Below are 15,746 nucleotides of genomic sequence, written 5' to 3'. Positions count from 1 at the left end.
CAAAAAGAAGAAATTGCTCCGGGATCCCAGAGACCACAGTATAACGAGTAGTGGCACTCAGCGAAAAAATGTGTGGTCGTGCAGATCACGCTGCGCAGCTTTTGTTTTGGGTAGCACCCAATCACATTCAAGGCATCAGGAACGTATATACATACCTGTACTATTATTATGATGAGGCACTATCATTACTTTCTCTATTCGGTCCTGAATTTTAATGGCAAATGATCACGTGGACCTTCACGCGGAGATCAAAGATGCCGAAACGGAGTGCCACTACTGATTTTACTGTACAAAAACCCCTGTGCGTGTTCTAAGAGCCATTTTGAGAATATTTACAGCTAAGCAATGATTTCAACGAGACACATTCAGATAAAACAAAACTTTATAATTATTTACTTTGACAGACACAGCATCGATCAGTTTAATCTTTTACATATACAAGGTGTCCCATTTTAATCTGTTATCCCTTGTAACCTTGTAAGAAGCGATCGTATAAAAAAACGTTTCAGACACAAGTTGTATGACTTTAAGGGGGACATAAGATGGTGACCTTGGCCTTAACCTTGGAATCAAATTTAAAGAACATTTGTATGTCAACTTAATTTTTTTAAATGAAACCCTCTACTTTTCATTACATATTCTTGTAGTTCATCTCGAGAGCTTTCCAAAACACTACAATTAAAAGTGTTTTGTTTAATTACTTTTTGAGTTATAGGACTTGAAAGTTACAATACCGCCGGCATTAGCATTACCCAAAGTATACCACGTGGAGGTTGCTCAGTCGGATTTACGGGAGCGTCCCAGATGCGCACAGTAATAAACGGACACCACCAATCAGATTGCTGGGTTGGTTAGGGTTAGGATGAATTTATAGAATTTGGTGGTGTCCGTTTGTTACTTTGCGCATCTGGGTCACTCGGATTTACACCACTTGTGTGTGTAAATCCGACTGTGTGATTAGACAGTTTTTATGCAATTAACGTTAAAATTTGCATACAAAAGTTTTAAAGATCGCTAATTTTAAATCTGATGTCGAAAATGCAAAATTCAAATCGACAAACCTAAAATATCTATATATAAACGTAGAATCTAAATATACAAATTTTACACAAAAACATTCTTCTAAAGGTTTTTGCGGTTGCTAATTACGAATTTGATGTTAAAAATGCAAAATTCAAAATAACGGACCTAAAGTATTCATATAAACATAGAATTACAAAATGTAAAAATTTTACACAAAAACATTTTTCTAAGAATTTCTATGTTTATATATAGATATTTTAGGTACGTCATTATGGATCAAATTTATAATTAGCAACTCTAAAAATCCTTATTATAAAATAACGTTTTTGTGTAATATTTGTACATTTTGATTTTATGTTTATGTACGGATATTTTAGGTCCGCTATTTTGGAACAACCCCCAAAATCCTTAAAAGAATATTTTTGTGTAAAATTTATACATTTTGATTCTACATTTATACAGGGTGTTTGTAAAAATTTATTCAATTTTTATAAACAGGTAGAGCGCATTAAATTGAACAAAAAATTCTTTTACCGTTTTTCCATTTTCGTAATAGTTAACGAGTTATTGATTATACAGGTACACAAAAAAGTGGTATTTCTTTTTGAAATGAAAAAAAATAAGCCAATTCAGCAATTCTGATCTTGGATTTGAATTCAGCGAGTCAAAATACATAAGGATTAATTAGTTTGGTCCACCAAACCAACCACTTTTTTGTGTGCCTGTGTAATCAACAACTTATTAACTATTGCGAAAATTGCAAAATGGTAAAAGATTTTTTTGTTCAATTTAATGCGCTCTACCTGTTTATAAAGATTGCATAAATCTTTACCAAACACCCTGTGTATAGATATTTTAAGTCCGCCACTTTGAATTTTGCATTTTCTACATTAGATTTGAAATCAGCAATCCTTAAAACCCTTGTATGAAAATTTTCACGTTAATTGCATAAAAGCTGTCCAATTTATAGACGTTTATCGTTGAGGTCCTAAAAGGATCCCATTCCGTCAACGACGTGACAAAATAGGTCTTCATCAAGCGAGAATTAAATAAATTATTTACTACATATCAAAACTATTTTTCGCTACCAGTGCATTGAAAATGGTCCCTTTTTCATGTGTCACTTCACACAAAAAGACTACTATTTCGCCGCACAATAAAATTTCGACGATAACAAAAAATATTGTATGCGACATATGCGGATCGGCTATTGCCCGTGCGAATTAGTTGGTTCACTGCACTAATTGCATAAATATCTATTCTGTGCGTCGAAAGTGGTTCCTTTCGTGTCACTTTTCTGTGGGTGAACATTATTGCACAGTTCTTGTCCTCTAATAAATAAAAATTGAAGATAAAACATTTTCAATTTTGAAGAGATGTCAAAATAGGGAAAAGAAGGATCAAAATGCTCTTTAAAGTAGAGACTTCAAGATTTAAAATAAAACAAATATTTCTAATAGGATAAGTTAAGTTTTCACGAAGTTACGATTATTTGAAGTTGAGTGAAATTTTGGTATAAATTTTTATTGCGTTAATTTTATTGCTTAATATATTATCTAATTATTTTATTTACAATTAAACGTTTTTTTTTCAAATTTAATATTTTCTTTTTTCAGATATAGTGTTTAGTTATTTCTTATAAGTAATCTATTTATTACTTTTGTAACTTTGAAAAAGTAAATTTAAACGAATATTTACTAAAACGTTTTCTTATTAATTAAGAGGTTAGATTCTACTTATTTTTGGAAAAGTCTTTAAACTTTCCTGGAAAAACAGTTTTTTCCATGATTGAACATTTATATTCAATAATTATTTGTATAAGTTTTTAAGATATCCGTTCAATATCAAACTTGGTAATTACATGGGACTTTGTCCTTTGTTGATTGCTATAAAAAAAATTTGTGTTTTCGAGGGAATAGCATTTTTAGATATGATTTAAATAAAAAAAGTAATAAAAAATATCCTTTTCTTTTCCAGCTGTATTATATATAGAATTCTATATACATAATATGTATGTAATATATACATATATATGTTTAATTAAAATAATTATAAAATAATATTAAAATAATAATAAAATACGTATAAGATTACTTGCATGACTTTTTTCCCAAATTCTAGACAAAATCTCTGAAGAGAGGCCGTTCGCCAGCTTCAAGCAACAACAATTCCCTGAATCAACGTGACAACAACAACAAACGTTCAAATTACAGCACGAATTCTGGTCAGCAATGCGATCTCTGTGAACGTGGTGAATTTGCGAATGAAGCTGAGTTGCAAGCACATAAGAAACTCGCCCATACACCTTCCAAGTTGTCCAACAAGGCTTTATCTACCTTGAGCATGACATGTGGCTATTGTGGCGAAGTCTGTCGTTCACGAAGCGAACTGGAATCTCACACAAGAGTCCAACACGCATCTAATGAACCGGGTGGACGCCATAAGTGCAACATCTGTGATGAAGTGTGCCCGTCTGGCGTAAGCCTGGCTGAGCACAAGCTTCAGAAGCATTGTAAGATTCAACTAAGTGACACATGCGTCGTATGTCGCGGCTGTCTCACATCAGAAAATCAGTTTTTAGACCATGTGCAAAGACACAGTCTAGAGAACGTAGATCCACAGCAACGATTAGACAACACACTGCCTCATCTACCTGCACCGTGCGTTGTCTGCCGACAGACGCTGATCAGCGACCTGGAATGTCGTCTGCACGCACGACATCACCTACGAACATCCTCAGGATCGCGTAGCGCCGGTTCCAGCCCAATCAGTCTTGGCAACAAAATTCAGAGTCAAGGTTGTTGCCTGTGCATGCGCGACTTCGCGGCCGAAGACTTTGTCAATCTACCACCTAATCCTGCTAGTACCAGCGGACAACTGCTAAGAGTTTGCAAACCATGCTACATGCGCCATTCTCAGGGACTGCCTATTCTGAATTCGACTACCTACGAGCATCGGGCCAAATACGAGGCAACTTGGCTTGCGAGGAAAGACGATCAATGGGATGAATCTAAGGATAAGTGGCAACAGGAGAAAGGATTCAAGATAGAGGATCGATCGAGAAACGAAGGAATTTCGAATAAAAAACGGTGCAAAGAATGTGGAGTAAAGTTCGAAGATCCAGAAGAGGCGGAAAAACATAGGATCACTGAGCATGAAAAGTCTACCAGTGGTAGCTCAAATACTTACACCTGTATACAGTGTCAAGTTAGTATGAAATAGTTTGTGTAATTTTAGTTTAGGAATTTTTAAAGAGTTAAAGTAATATAATAAAGTATTTTAAAGAGTTAGAGTAATATAGTAATATGTATACACACACACACACATATATATACACATATGTACAGGGTGAAACCGGAATACCGTCCACTTAATTGTGACAAAATATAACGGACCCAGATAGCACACGGACGTCCTTAGGACGTCCTCAGGACGTCCAGGACGGACTTCGTGGATATCCTGAGGACGTCCTGATTTTATCCCGGGACGTCCTCAGGACATCCTAAGGAATAGCAAACGAGCGCCACTTTTTAGTCCTCAGGACATCCTGAGGACAGTCTATCGGACATCCTGAGGACAGTCTATCGGACGTCCTGAGGATACCATAGGATTTCCTCAGGACATCCTCAGGAATAGCAAACAATGACCACTTTTTATCAGATTTTTTAGATTTTTTTTTTTAGGATTTTTGATAAATGTATCGATTTTTTATAAGAAACTTATAAGAAATTTTTTGAAACGTTTTTCAGAAAAATTTAAAAAATAAAAAATTCCGATTAATTTAGAAAATTTTTTAAATATTTTTAAGTATTTTTAACAGTTTTTGAGAATTGAAAAAAAACTTTAACAAAAAATTAAAAGTTCTAATTATTTCTACGATAATTTTGTAAGAGGAAGAAGACTATACATGTTTTAGCGACAGTTGTACCTGTTAAAGCATGTTTAATCTCTGTACCCGAGAAAACGGTCACCCATCCAAGTATCAACCATCGCCAACGATGCTTGACTTCGAAGACCATACGCATCCTAACGCTTCGTGATGATCCATGAGTACTTCTTGTTTATGCATACATATTTGTTATAGATCATTACAATAGATGTTGTCAGAAGGATGAAACATATATAGTTAACTTATGTTTTTATAAATAAATATAAAGTTTTACAGTTTTTTAAAGTCATTTTTACATATGCGCGCGAAATAGCATGTGGAATAACTTATTAAAAAACTGTTTTTGCGCCGTTTGTATAAAATAAAATTAAAAAATTATTTAATGTCATCTTTTATAATTTTTTAGTATTGTTAATATGCCATATTGTTTCAATAAGTGTAGACATTCAATCTGACTTTAAAGTCAACATTTTTACACATTTGATTTTGCAATACATTCTAGAAATACGTACGATATTCAAAGATTTCTCACTTGCTATATTAATTTACGTTTTTTTCAAAAATTACTATACGTCCAGGATGTCCTGAATACTATTTTGGGATGTCCTGAGGACTTTCGTAGGATGTCCTGAGGACTCTCTTAGGACGTCCTAAGGACTGTCTTGGGATGTCCTGAGGATTGTTTTAGAATGTCCTGAGGACTGTTTTAGGATGTCCTGAGGACTTTCAGGATATCATTCTTAGAACATTCTGTGCTATCTAAAATGTCTGGTATTTATACAGTCATTATATTTAAGTTTATCTTCAGACATTTTGTAGCTAATGAAACTCTTTATACAATATTTTAAGAATAACGTTTTCAGCTAGAATACATATATCCTCAGGACATCCCAAGGATGTCCTCAAGACATAAGTAAAATTTCAATTTATATTAATACTATTACAGAATTTAACATTCTAAACTTACTTTAGAAGTCAAATTTATACATAAAATATTTACAATAATACAACTATTATATCCTGACAAGATCCCAAGACATCCCGGGACATATTCAGGATGATCCTGAGGACGTCCTGTGCTATCTGGGGATTGAGGTGAACGTAAAAGTTTATCATAGTTTTGCGATATCCACAATAATAACCAAGATATTAACTTTTTTAATTATATGAATGAGAGTACGCCGAGGAAAACGCTCAAACCGATTGAACTATAACACGGCCCACAGTATCAGGCATTGGTTGTCGGCGATGCGGGGAAGGAGAAGAAGTGCGTCATTGCACGTGCTTTGCCACTTACACGTCTTGCTGCATTGCACCAATACTTGCCGTGTTATAACTTGAGCTGCTCGAGCGCTTTCCTCGGCGTGCTCTCACTTGTACAATTCAGAAAATTAAGGTATTATGTACCCTCCAGTCATCCTGAAAGACAGTCCGCGGAAAAGAGAGAGAACGCAAATAACCTTAACAATTTGACCGCCTGAAAGTCAATATTGACGCTACAATGATACATTGTATCTAAGATATAATGAATTATATCTAAGATATAAGTATGACATTTTAAGACTTTCTAAGAGAATTAACAAGTTTTCAATGCCAACGATCAAAAGGTTAAAATAAGCGAAAGATAATACACTTTTGAACACTACTGGGCAATACACGCGTGATGCTTCGTGTCCGTGTGCACACACACACATAACATACACAATTTCACAACAAAGTGAACGAGGAGCTGGCAACATCGCACGAGAGTAGCGAGAGAAATAAAGTGGAAATGAGACTCATACGCAAATACTTGCTTTATCTTCTCTCTCACACTCACGTTCATGCAGCACAATGTTGCCACTACGCTGTGAGTAAGTCGCTCACTACTTGTAGGCGGGACCCAAATAATAAACTTTCGATTAGATTACGTAAAAACGGCACGGGCAATCATCGTAAACTTTGTTTTAATTTAATTTAAATAATATATCCTAATAAATTAGCCTTTAAAAAATATATTGATAGAATTTTTGTTTATAAGTCATAACATTCGATTTTTTTACGTTTGCCCTATCTTCCCGGGAACGGTGCATTTGCACACGGTTCAATCGGATACGGTGCATTTGCACACAGTGCTTTTGAACACGATATTTTGCGCACCGTTTATTTGCACACCGTTCAGTTGCACACCGTTCACTTGGATACAGTGAGAAATAACTATGCCAAGGGCACCCTACCGATGGGGTGGGTGCAAGAAGGAAGCCAATGACCCCCTCCCCTTGCACCCTGCACGCGCGCGCGCGCGTGTGTGTGTGTTCGTTTCTTTTTGTGTCCAACTGAACGGTATGCAAGTGAGCGGTATGCAACTGAACAATATGCAACTGAACGGTGTGCAAATGAACGGCGCGCAAGATATCATGTCCAAAAACATCGTGTGCAAATGCACCGTGTCCATTTGAACCGTGTCCAAGTGAGTGCCACCCTATATTAAAAGACTCAAGGCTTTGAGGCTTCATAACAAGTTCGGCACGTTAAATTATTTTAAAATTTCAACCAGTTATGCGAAATAGCTTGATCTATCTGTATAACAAATTTTTTCAAAATATGTTCAAGATCGATTTTGACACATAATATCTTAATATCTCGATTATTATTGCGATATTTCAAGTATATAGTATAAAATGTTGTATAAAATGTTATACAGGTCAATAAAAGAGTTTAATTTTCATTTTGTTAAAATTATGATGAAGAAATTAAAGGCCAAAAAAGATAATTTATGATTAATTAATTAGTATTAAAATGATAAAAATAAAGAATATTAACATTTTAAAGGTTTCGACAAAATTTATAAAATTTTTTCTTTTTTAAAACACTTTTAAAGTTTATTTTTATATTTAAATACGTGTGAATAGTTCCAAAATAATTGAAATTTTTAGCCGTTTCCTAATTGAACAACACGTGAGAAAAAAACATTTAATACTTAATAAAATCTGAAACCTGTAATAAAAGAATTCAACTTTTTACCTTGCTAAAGTAATGGTAAAGAAATTAAAGATTGTAGAAATAAAATTTTATGATTAATTTGTGTAAAAATATAAAAAAAATGTAAGAAATTAAAATTTTGAAAATTTCGGTTAAAAATTTATAGAATTTTCGTTTCCTTTATAATGACCATACTCTTTTTAAATATACTAGAACATTACAAGCGCGCGCTATTTGACTTTTTACTTTAAAAATAATAATAATTGCAATTTGATTTTCTCTATCTTTTGTTTACATTAATCAAACGTCTTCTGCAATTTTAAATAAAAAAATGTAAAGTTTAATTATACATACATACCTACATACTTACCTACATACATACATACCAACATACATACCTACTTGCATACTTACTGCTATCTAGCTATCTAGCTACCTAGCTACCTAGCTACCTAGCTACATATTTATCTAGTTACGCTCGCTCGTTTGCTCCCTCTCTTCCACCTTTTTTCACTTACTCACTCACACACTCAGTCACTCACTGGCTCACTCCTCGCTCACTCCTCGCTCACTCGCTCACTCCTCGTTCACTCGTCGCTCACTCGCCAGCTCGCTCACGCGCTCACTCGCCGCTCACTCGCCAGCTCGCTCACGCGCTCACTCCTCGCTCACTCGCCAGCTCGCTCATTCGCTCACTCCTCGCTTACTTCTCGCTCACTCACTTGCTCACTCCTGGCTCACTCCTGGCTCACTCCTAAATCACTCCCGACTCACTCCCGGCTCACTCCCGGCTCACTCCCGGCTCACTCCCGGCTCATTCTTGGCTTACTCCCGGCTCACTTCTCGCTCACTCCCGGCTCACTCCTCGCTCACTCCTCGCTCACTCCCGGCTTACTCCTCGCTCACTCCCGGCTCACTCCCGGCTCACTCCCGGCTCACTCCCGGCTCACTCCTCGCTCACTCCTCGCTCACTCCCGGCTCACTCCTCGCTCACTCCTCGCTCACTCCTTGCTCACTTTTCACACACTCCTCGCTCACTCCTCGCTCACTCCTTGCTCACTCACTGGCTCACTCCTCGCTTACTCCTCGCTCACTCTTCGCTCACTCCTCACTCACTCACTCACTCACTCACTTACTCCTCACTCACTCTCATTCACTCACTCACTCACTCCTCACTCACTCCTCACTCACTCCTTACTCACTCCTCACTCACTCACTCACTTACTTACTCACTTACTCCTCACTCACTTCTCACTTACTTTCACTCACTCACTCACTTACTTACTCACTTACTCCTCACTCACTCTCACTCACTCACTCCTCACTTACTCTCATTCAGTCACTCACTCACTCCTCACTCACTCCTCAATCACTTCTCACTCACTCCTCACTCACTCACTCACTCACTCTCACTCACTCTCACTCACGTAAGCACGCCATCCAAGTCGCTAACCCATGTGCACACTGCAAACAAAGTAAAGTTCACTTATGTTTGCAGGTTTTCAATACAATGTCTGGTAACGGAATTAACACTTACTCATTTTACAAGTACACCCATAAAAAAAGTAAACAAAAACATTGCTTCGCTGTGCTCACACACAAACACACACACACACACACACATTTAAATTTTTGTCTACAAATTATGGATTTCCTATTTACCGACATTAAAAAAAAATTTTTTTGAGTTGCCAAAAATCCTTGCATATGTTTTTTTTCACTAAATGAAATTTTCAAAATTTGAACTAAATTGGAGATTGGTCCGTTTCGGAAGCTAAATTATTTGTACATATTTTTATGTCTGAGTTTGTCAGGTATTAAAAAAATTATGATAAACATTTATAAAAATGTTTAAAATAAATATTTATACCATTATTATCAAAGAATATAAAAAATATTTCATGTTTATATACCACTAGACACCACAGACGCGTGCTTTGCGCGCGCTACTTAACTTTTTATTTTTTACCTTTTAAAAATAAATTACAACAATAAATGTATAGATAATATTTATACAAATTTGAGAGCTGTCAAAATTCAATTGCAATGACAGCTACTCTTGCAACACGAAGTAAGCGCAGCGAGAGAACCAATTGGCATCGCGGAAAAGCGACAACAATGATCTTCGAGAAATGCGAGCAATCGACTTTACATGCCTTTTTTTAGATAGGAGACTAGAACACAACATTGCGCGCGCTTCGCGCGCGCCACTTAGCATTTTTATATTGAACATTGCACTTTTTTTTCTTCTGTAATATTACTCTCACACACTTTATCATATTTAATGCCCTTCTCTATCTCACGCGCCTTCTCCCCCTCTCTAAATTATTAATTATATTATTAATGATATTAATTATATTATTTTCATATTGTTCAATATTACTCTTACACTTTACTTTCGTATCTAATCCTCTTCTTTATCTCTCACGCTCTCCCACTCTCTCCACTCCCCCCCTCTCTCTCTCTCTAAACACAAATTAGTAATTATATTATATTTTCATGTTTCTTAATCCCCTTTAAATAAATTAAAAATTATAATATATTATATGTAATGTTACCATTTTCAATTAATTTTCAAAACTTTCACTTTCTGGCTTTCTTGTTTAATCTCTCTCAATAACAATTTCCTTTTATCTAATCTCTTTCCTTTTCTAATCTCTTTCGACAAAATTCACTGTCTCTCTCTGACCATTTCAACAACTTCTAATAATAAGCATTCAATAACTTTAAAATTAAATTTTTTTAACTTTATGCCTTAATAATACATCATTAAAATTAAATTTTTTAATAAATTAAAATTTATAATATTACATGTATTGTTACCTGATAATTTTCAATCAAATTTCAACACTTTCACTTTCTGGATTTCCTTTTAAACTCTCTGGATCCCAATTCTTTCTCTCTAATCTCATTCCTTTTCTTCTATTAAAATACACAAAATGTCAAAATAATTAAAACGCAAATGATACTGAATGAAAATAATAATTAATAAAAAATTATAATTATTAAGAATGATAATTAATAAGAAATGAGAAATAAGAGTTTAAGATTCCTTTTTTTCAAAATATTTAAAACGCAAATGTTACCTTCCCGAAATCTCTCTTTCTCTCTCTCTCTCTCTCTCTCTCTCTCTCTCTCTCTCTCTCTCTCTCTCTCCTTCTCTCTCTCTCTCTCTCTCTCTCTCTCTCTCTCTCTCTCTCTCTCTCTCTATTTCCTTCTACCTATCACTTAATTCTTGCAATTTTTTTAAACTTTTTATTTTTTATAGATATTTATGTATATATACACTGGCGCAAAATAAAACGAGCCAAAAATTTTGACCGAATTTTAGGCAATCTTCAAAGTGATGCAACTTTGCGAAAAATCATCTAAATTACATGTACGTTTTTTTTAATTAAAGGGCAAAGACTCTACTTCGAGAATCCCTAGGCGAAAGTTTGATTTGTTAAGTGCGAATACAATGCTCTGTGTATTGTAAAAATTCGATATTTTCTGCAATTGTCAGCCTATTGCAGAAACTTAGTTTTTACAATGCTCTGTGTATTGTAAAAACTCGATAGTTTCTGCAATTGTCAGCCTATTGCAGAAACTTAGTTTTTACAATGCTCTGTGTATCGTAAAAACTCGATAGTTTCTGCAATTGTCAGCCTATTGCAGAAAATAATTTTTACAATGCTCTGTGTATTGCAAAAACTTGATAGTTTCTGCAATTGTCAGCCTAAAGCAGAAATTATTTTTTACAATGCTCTGTGTATTGTAAAAACTCGATATTTTCTGCAATTGTCAGCCTAATGCAGAAATTATTTTTTACAATGCTCTGTGTATTGTAAAAACTCGATATTTTCTGCAATTGTCAGCCTAATGCAGAAATTATTTTTTACAATGCTCTGTGTATTGTAAAAACTCGATATTTTCTGCAATTGTCAGCCTAATGCAGAAATTATTTTTTACAATGCTCTGTGTATTGTAAAAACTCGATATTTTCTGTAATTGTCAGCCTATTGCAGAAACTTAGTTTTTACAATGCTCTATGTATTGTAAAAACTCGATATTTTCTGCAATTGTCAGCCTAATGCAGAAATTATTTTTTACAATGCTCTGTGTATTGTAAAAACTCGATATTTTCTGCAATTGTCAGCCTAATGCAGAAATTATTTTTTACAATGCTCTGTGTATTGTAAAAACTCGATATTTTCTGCAATTGTCAGCCTAATGCAGAAATTATTTTTTACAATGCTCTGTGTATTGTAAAAACTCGATATTTTCTGCAATTGTCAGCCTAATGCAGAAATTATTTTTTACAATGCTCTGTGTATTGTAAAAACTCGATATTTTCTGCAATTGTCAGCCTAATGCAGAAATTATTTTTTACAATGCTCTGTGTATTGTAAAAATTCGATATTTTCTGCAATTGTCAGCCTATTGCAGAAATTTTTTTTTACAATGCTCTGTGTATTGTAAAAATTCGATATTTTAAAGATAAACATAAATATATATACATGCATATGTATATGTACATTTATATATATATATATATATATATATATATATATATATATATATATATATACGGGGAGTTTGGTAAAAATATATGCAATTTTTATAAACAGGTAGAGCGCATTAAATTGAACAGAAAAGTTCTTTAACATTTTGCGTTTTTCGCAATAGTTAATAGTTGTTGATTACACAGGCACACAAAAAAGCAATTGGTTCGGCGGACCAAATTAATTAATCCTTATGTATTTTGACTCGCTGAATTCAAATCCAAGATCATAATTGCTGAATTGGCCTATTTTTTCCTAATTTCAAAAGGAAACACCACTTTTTTGTGTACCTGTGTAATCAATAACTCGTTAACTATTGCGAAAATGGAAAATGGTAAAGGACTTTTCTGTTCAGTTTAATGCGCTCTACCTGTTTATAAAGATTGCATAAATCTTTACAAACATCCTGTATATAGATATTTATAAAAAATAAAAATTTAAAAGCATTTAAATAAATAATATTTATTTTCTAATAAAATCTATTCTTATATAATATTATAAAAAGGTACATAATATTAATAATCATTAAGTTGAGTCAGGTATAAAAAATCAATATATCGTTCGGTTGTAATTAACGTTGACTCAAACGGATAGATATATCGATTTTTTTATAGCTGTCTCAAAATCCGATGGAATGTACTTCATGATTTTTTGTTTCTATGTTCTTTTGTCTTCTATTTTACCATGTCTTCTATAAATAATAATATATTGGACTTTATTTTTATTTTTTAAATTGATTTTAATACCTAAAATATCCAGATTATTTAAAATGTTTTTTTCATTAGTAATATGTAATGTATCCTTTTTATAAAAAATTGTAACTCCTCCTGCACAACCATCACCTAATCTATAATTATTATATACCTTTCTTGTCTTTCTTTTTCTCCCTCCGTTTTTATAAGAAAATGTCTTAATCTTTACTAATTTAAAAGAATTATGTTTTCTTGAATCTTCTCTCTCTTTTCCTATTCTTCTTTCTTTTCTTCATCTCTTTCTCTTTCTTTAATCTATCCTTTATCTTCTGCAATTTTGAATAAAAAAGTGTAAGTGTAATTTTATAAATAACTACATAATATTATATAAAAACATATTTTATTAAAAATTATTATTTACTTAATTATTTAACTTTTTGTGAATAAATACATACACACATATATGTGTGTGTATTATATAAAAACATGTTTTTATATAATATTATGTACAATAATTATTTATAAATTTACATAATTTTACACACATACACACACAAGCGCGTGCGCATGCACACATAAAAAAATACACACACAGAAAAAAAAATATAACCAATAACATTTGTAATTGCGGGCTGCCAACTACATAAAATACTTAATACAATATTTACCGTTAACGCAAGTACAATACTGCAATAACATATGGTATTGCATTGAGTAGGCAGTTTTCAATTACATATCTTATTAGATACATTACATTTTTTGCAGTGTATATATAATTTTAGATCCGCATCAGCTATATTAATTGATTTTGAAACAGCTATAAAAAAATCAATATATCTACCAGTTTGGCGTCAATATTAACTACAAACCGAATAATATATTGATTTTCTACACCTGACTCATTAATATTATGTATCTTTTTTATTTCTGTTCTCTGTTTATACCTTTTTAATGTTTCTTTTCTTACTCTCTACTCCTTCTACTTCTTTCTTTCTTTTTTTAATATAATGCTTATTTTCTTTAACCTTAAATAAAAAACATTTAAATATATTAATAATAAAAACGCAGCTAAATTAAATTAAAAATTCTAATTTTGACAAAACAAACTTTATGTTGTAAAAGGAAAGAAGAAAAGCAAAAAACATTCAAAGGAAAAAATTATTTTCAAAAATTATACATATATATATTAAAATACTTAATGTGTTATAAAAAATTAAACTTTTTCTTACTTCTCCTCCCCCTTCTCTCTCTCTCTCTCTCTCTCTCTCTCTCTCTCTCTTTCTCTTCCTCTCGTATATTTTTTATTTGGCTCTTTTTTCTTTTTCCCTGATTTTTTGTAATTATTTCAATCAACTATCAAAAGTGACAGTTTGACAGCTGAAAATGACACGAAGTAGTTTGACAGCTGGAAATGACACAAAGTGAAGAAAGTCACAACGCACTTAACAACAAGATAGCGAGACAGCCAATCAGCATCTCGGAAAAGCGGCAACAATAAATTCGATTCGATTTAACATCTCCTTTTTTAGATACTAGAACATGCGCGCGCTTCGCGCACGCCAAATGTTATTTTTTTATTTGTTATTACACCCTGCATAAAATTACTATTGCATATAACATATACACAACTCGTTTATTTTCCCTTACTTCTCAAACTTTGGAAGGGGGTTACATGGCATGATTAAATATTTACATAGAATTTTTTATAACTATTTACGCTCATTTCTCGTCTCTAATACATTTTTACATTCCGGTCTTTAAGCATTTTTAAACAATTTTTTTATTAGATGGCTGGCACCGCACTACAATAGTAAACTACTATTTTATAGCAAGTTCCAGACGAGTACATAGCATTTTTCAATAGTTACCTATATCTACCTCTGATAACATTTTCCTAACAAAGAAATTTTGTCTTCGCAATTTTGTAAATTCTTCTAATAAGTGTTCTAAAGTCTCTACTTTTAAATTGTGTAGCAATTTAAAATTACACTTTTTCTTTTTTTCAATATCTATTCCCTAATGCCTCGTTTTCGCACTTAAATCTTGCTATCATTGACTGACTCTCTACTTTTATACCCCATTAAAATATACAAAGGCTTCTCATGTATTTTTATTGCTTTATACACTCTATTATATTTTGCCCATATTATTTTTTCATATCTTTCTTGTTTTTGTTTGTCACTGTTTATCTTTCTAACTCTTCCAGTGAGAAATAACTATCAAATTGATATCAATTTGATTTGATCAATGCAATTTATATCAATTCTCTCTTAATTTGATATCAATTCAATGAGTTATTTTTCACTAAGTGTTATGTGTATATACATAAAGTTTTTTCATGTAAAATATTAAATTGTAATTTATCATTTTAAAATTTTGCAAAATTTGTTTAACTTTTTGTTATTATAAAAAATAATTGTTTTTATTTTTCACAACAAATGATTTTATTGCAGATAGTACATCCTCAGAGTCGTGTTTAATATGTAATATGCACATAACCGATTTGTTACGTGCACATCAATATGTATATTCACATGATAGCTGTCAAAATTCAATGACAGCTACTCTCGACTAAACTGTCAAACCACGACTCTCGCACACGAAGCGAGTCAAGCGCGAGACAGCCAATCGCGATCG

General features: G+C 33.0%; 1 protein-coding gene across 3 annotated transcripts in view; it reads left to right on the top strand.

Annotated features, from left to right (window-relative positions):
- Positions 1 to 15,746, top strand: part of LOC105830877 (zinc finger protein 423 homolog) — a 368,687-nt gene that overhangs the window by 324,852 nt on the left and 28,089 nt on the right. For all 3 annotated transcript variants that reach the window (XM_036292275.1, XM_036292277.1, XM_036292278.1), the window contains one exon: positions 3,145 to 4,230. In XM_036292275.1, the coding sequence (XP_036148168.1) occupies positions 3,145 to 4,230 (1,086 nt within the window). The remainder of the gene's footprint in view (positions 1 to 3,144; positions 4,231 to 15,746) is intronic.

The sequence above is a fragment of the Monomorium pharaonis genome, chromosome 9 (assembly GCF_013373865.1).
Source record: "Monomorium pharaonis isolate MP-MQ-018 chromosome 9, ASM1337386v2, whole genome shotgun sequence".
Lineage (NCBI taxonomy): Eukaryota > Metazoa > Arthropoda > Insecta > Hymenoptera > Formicidae > Monomorium > Monomorium pharaonis.
Note: the sequence above shows the minus strand (reverse complement) of the source record. Positions and strands in the feature narration are given on the sequence as shown.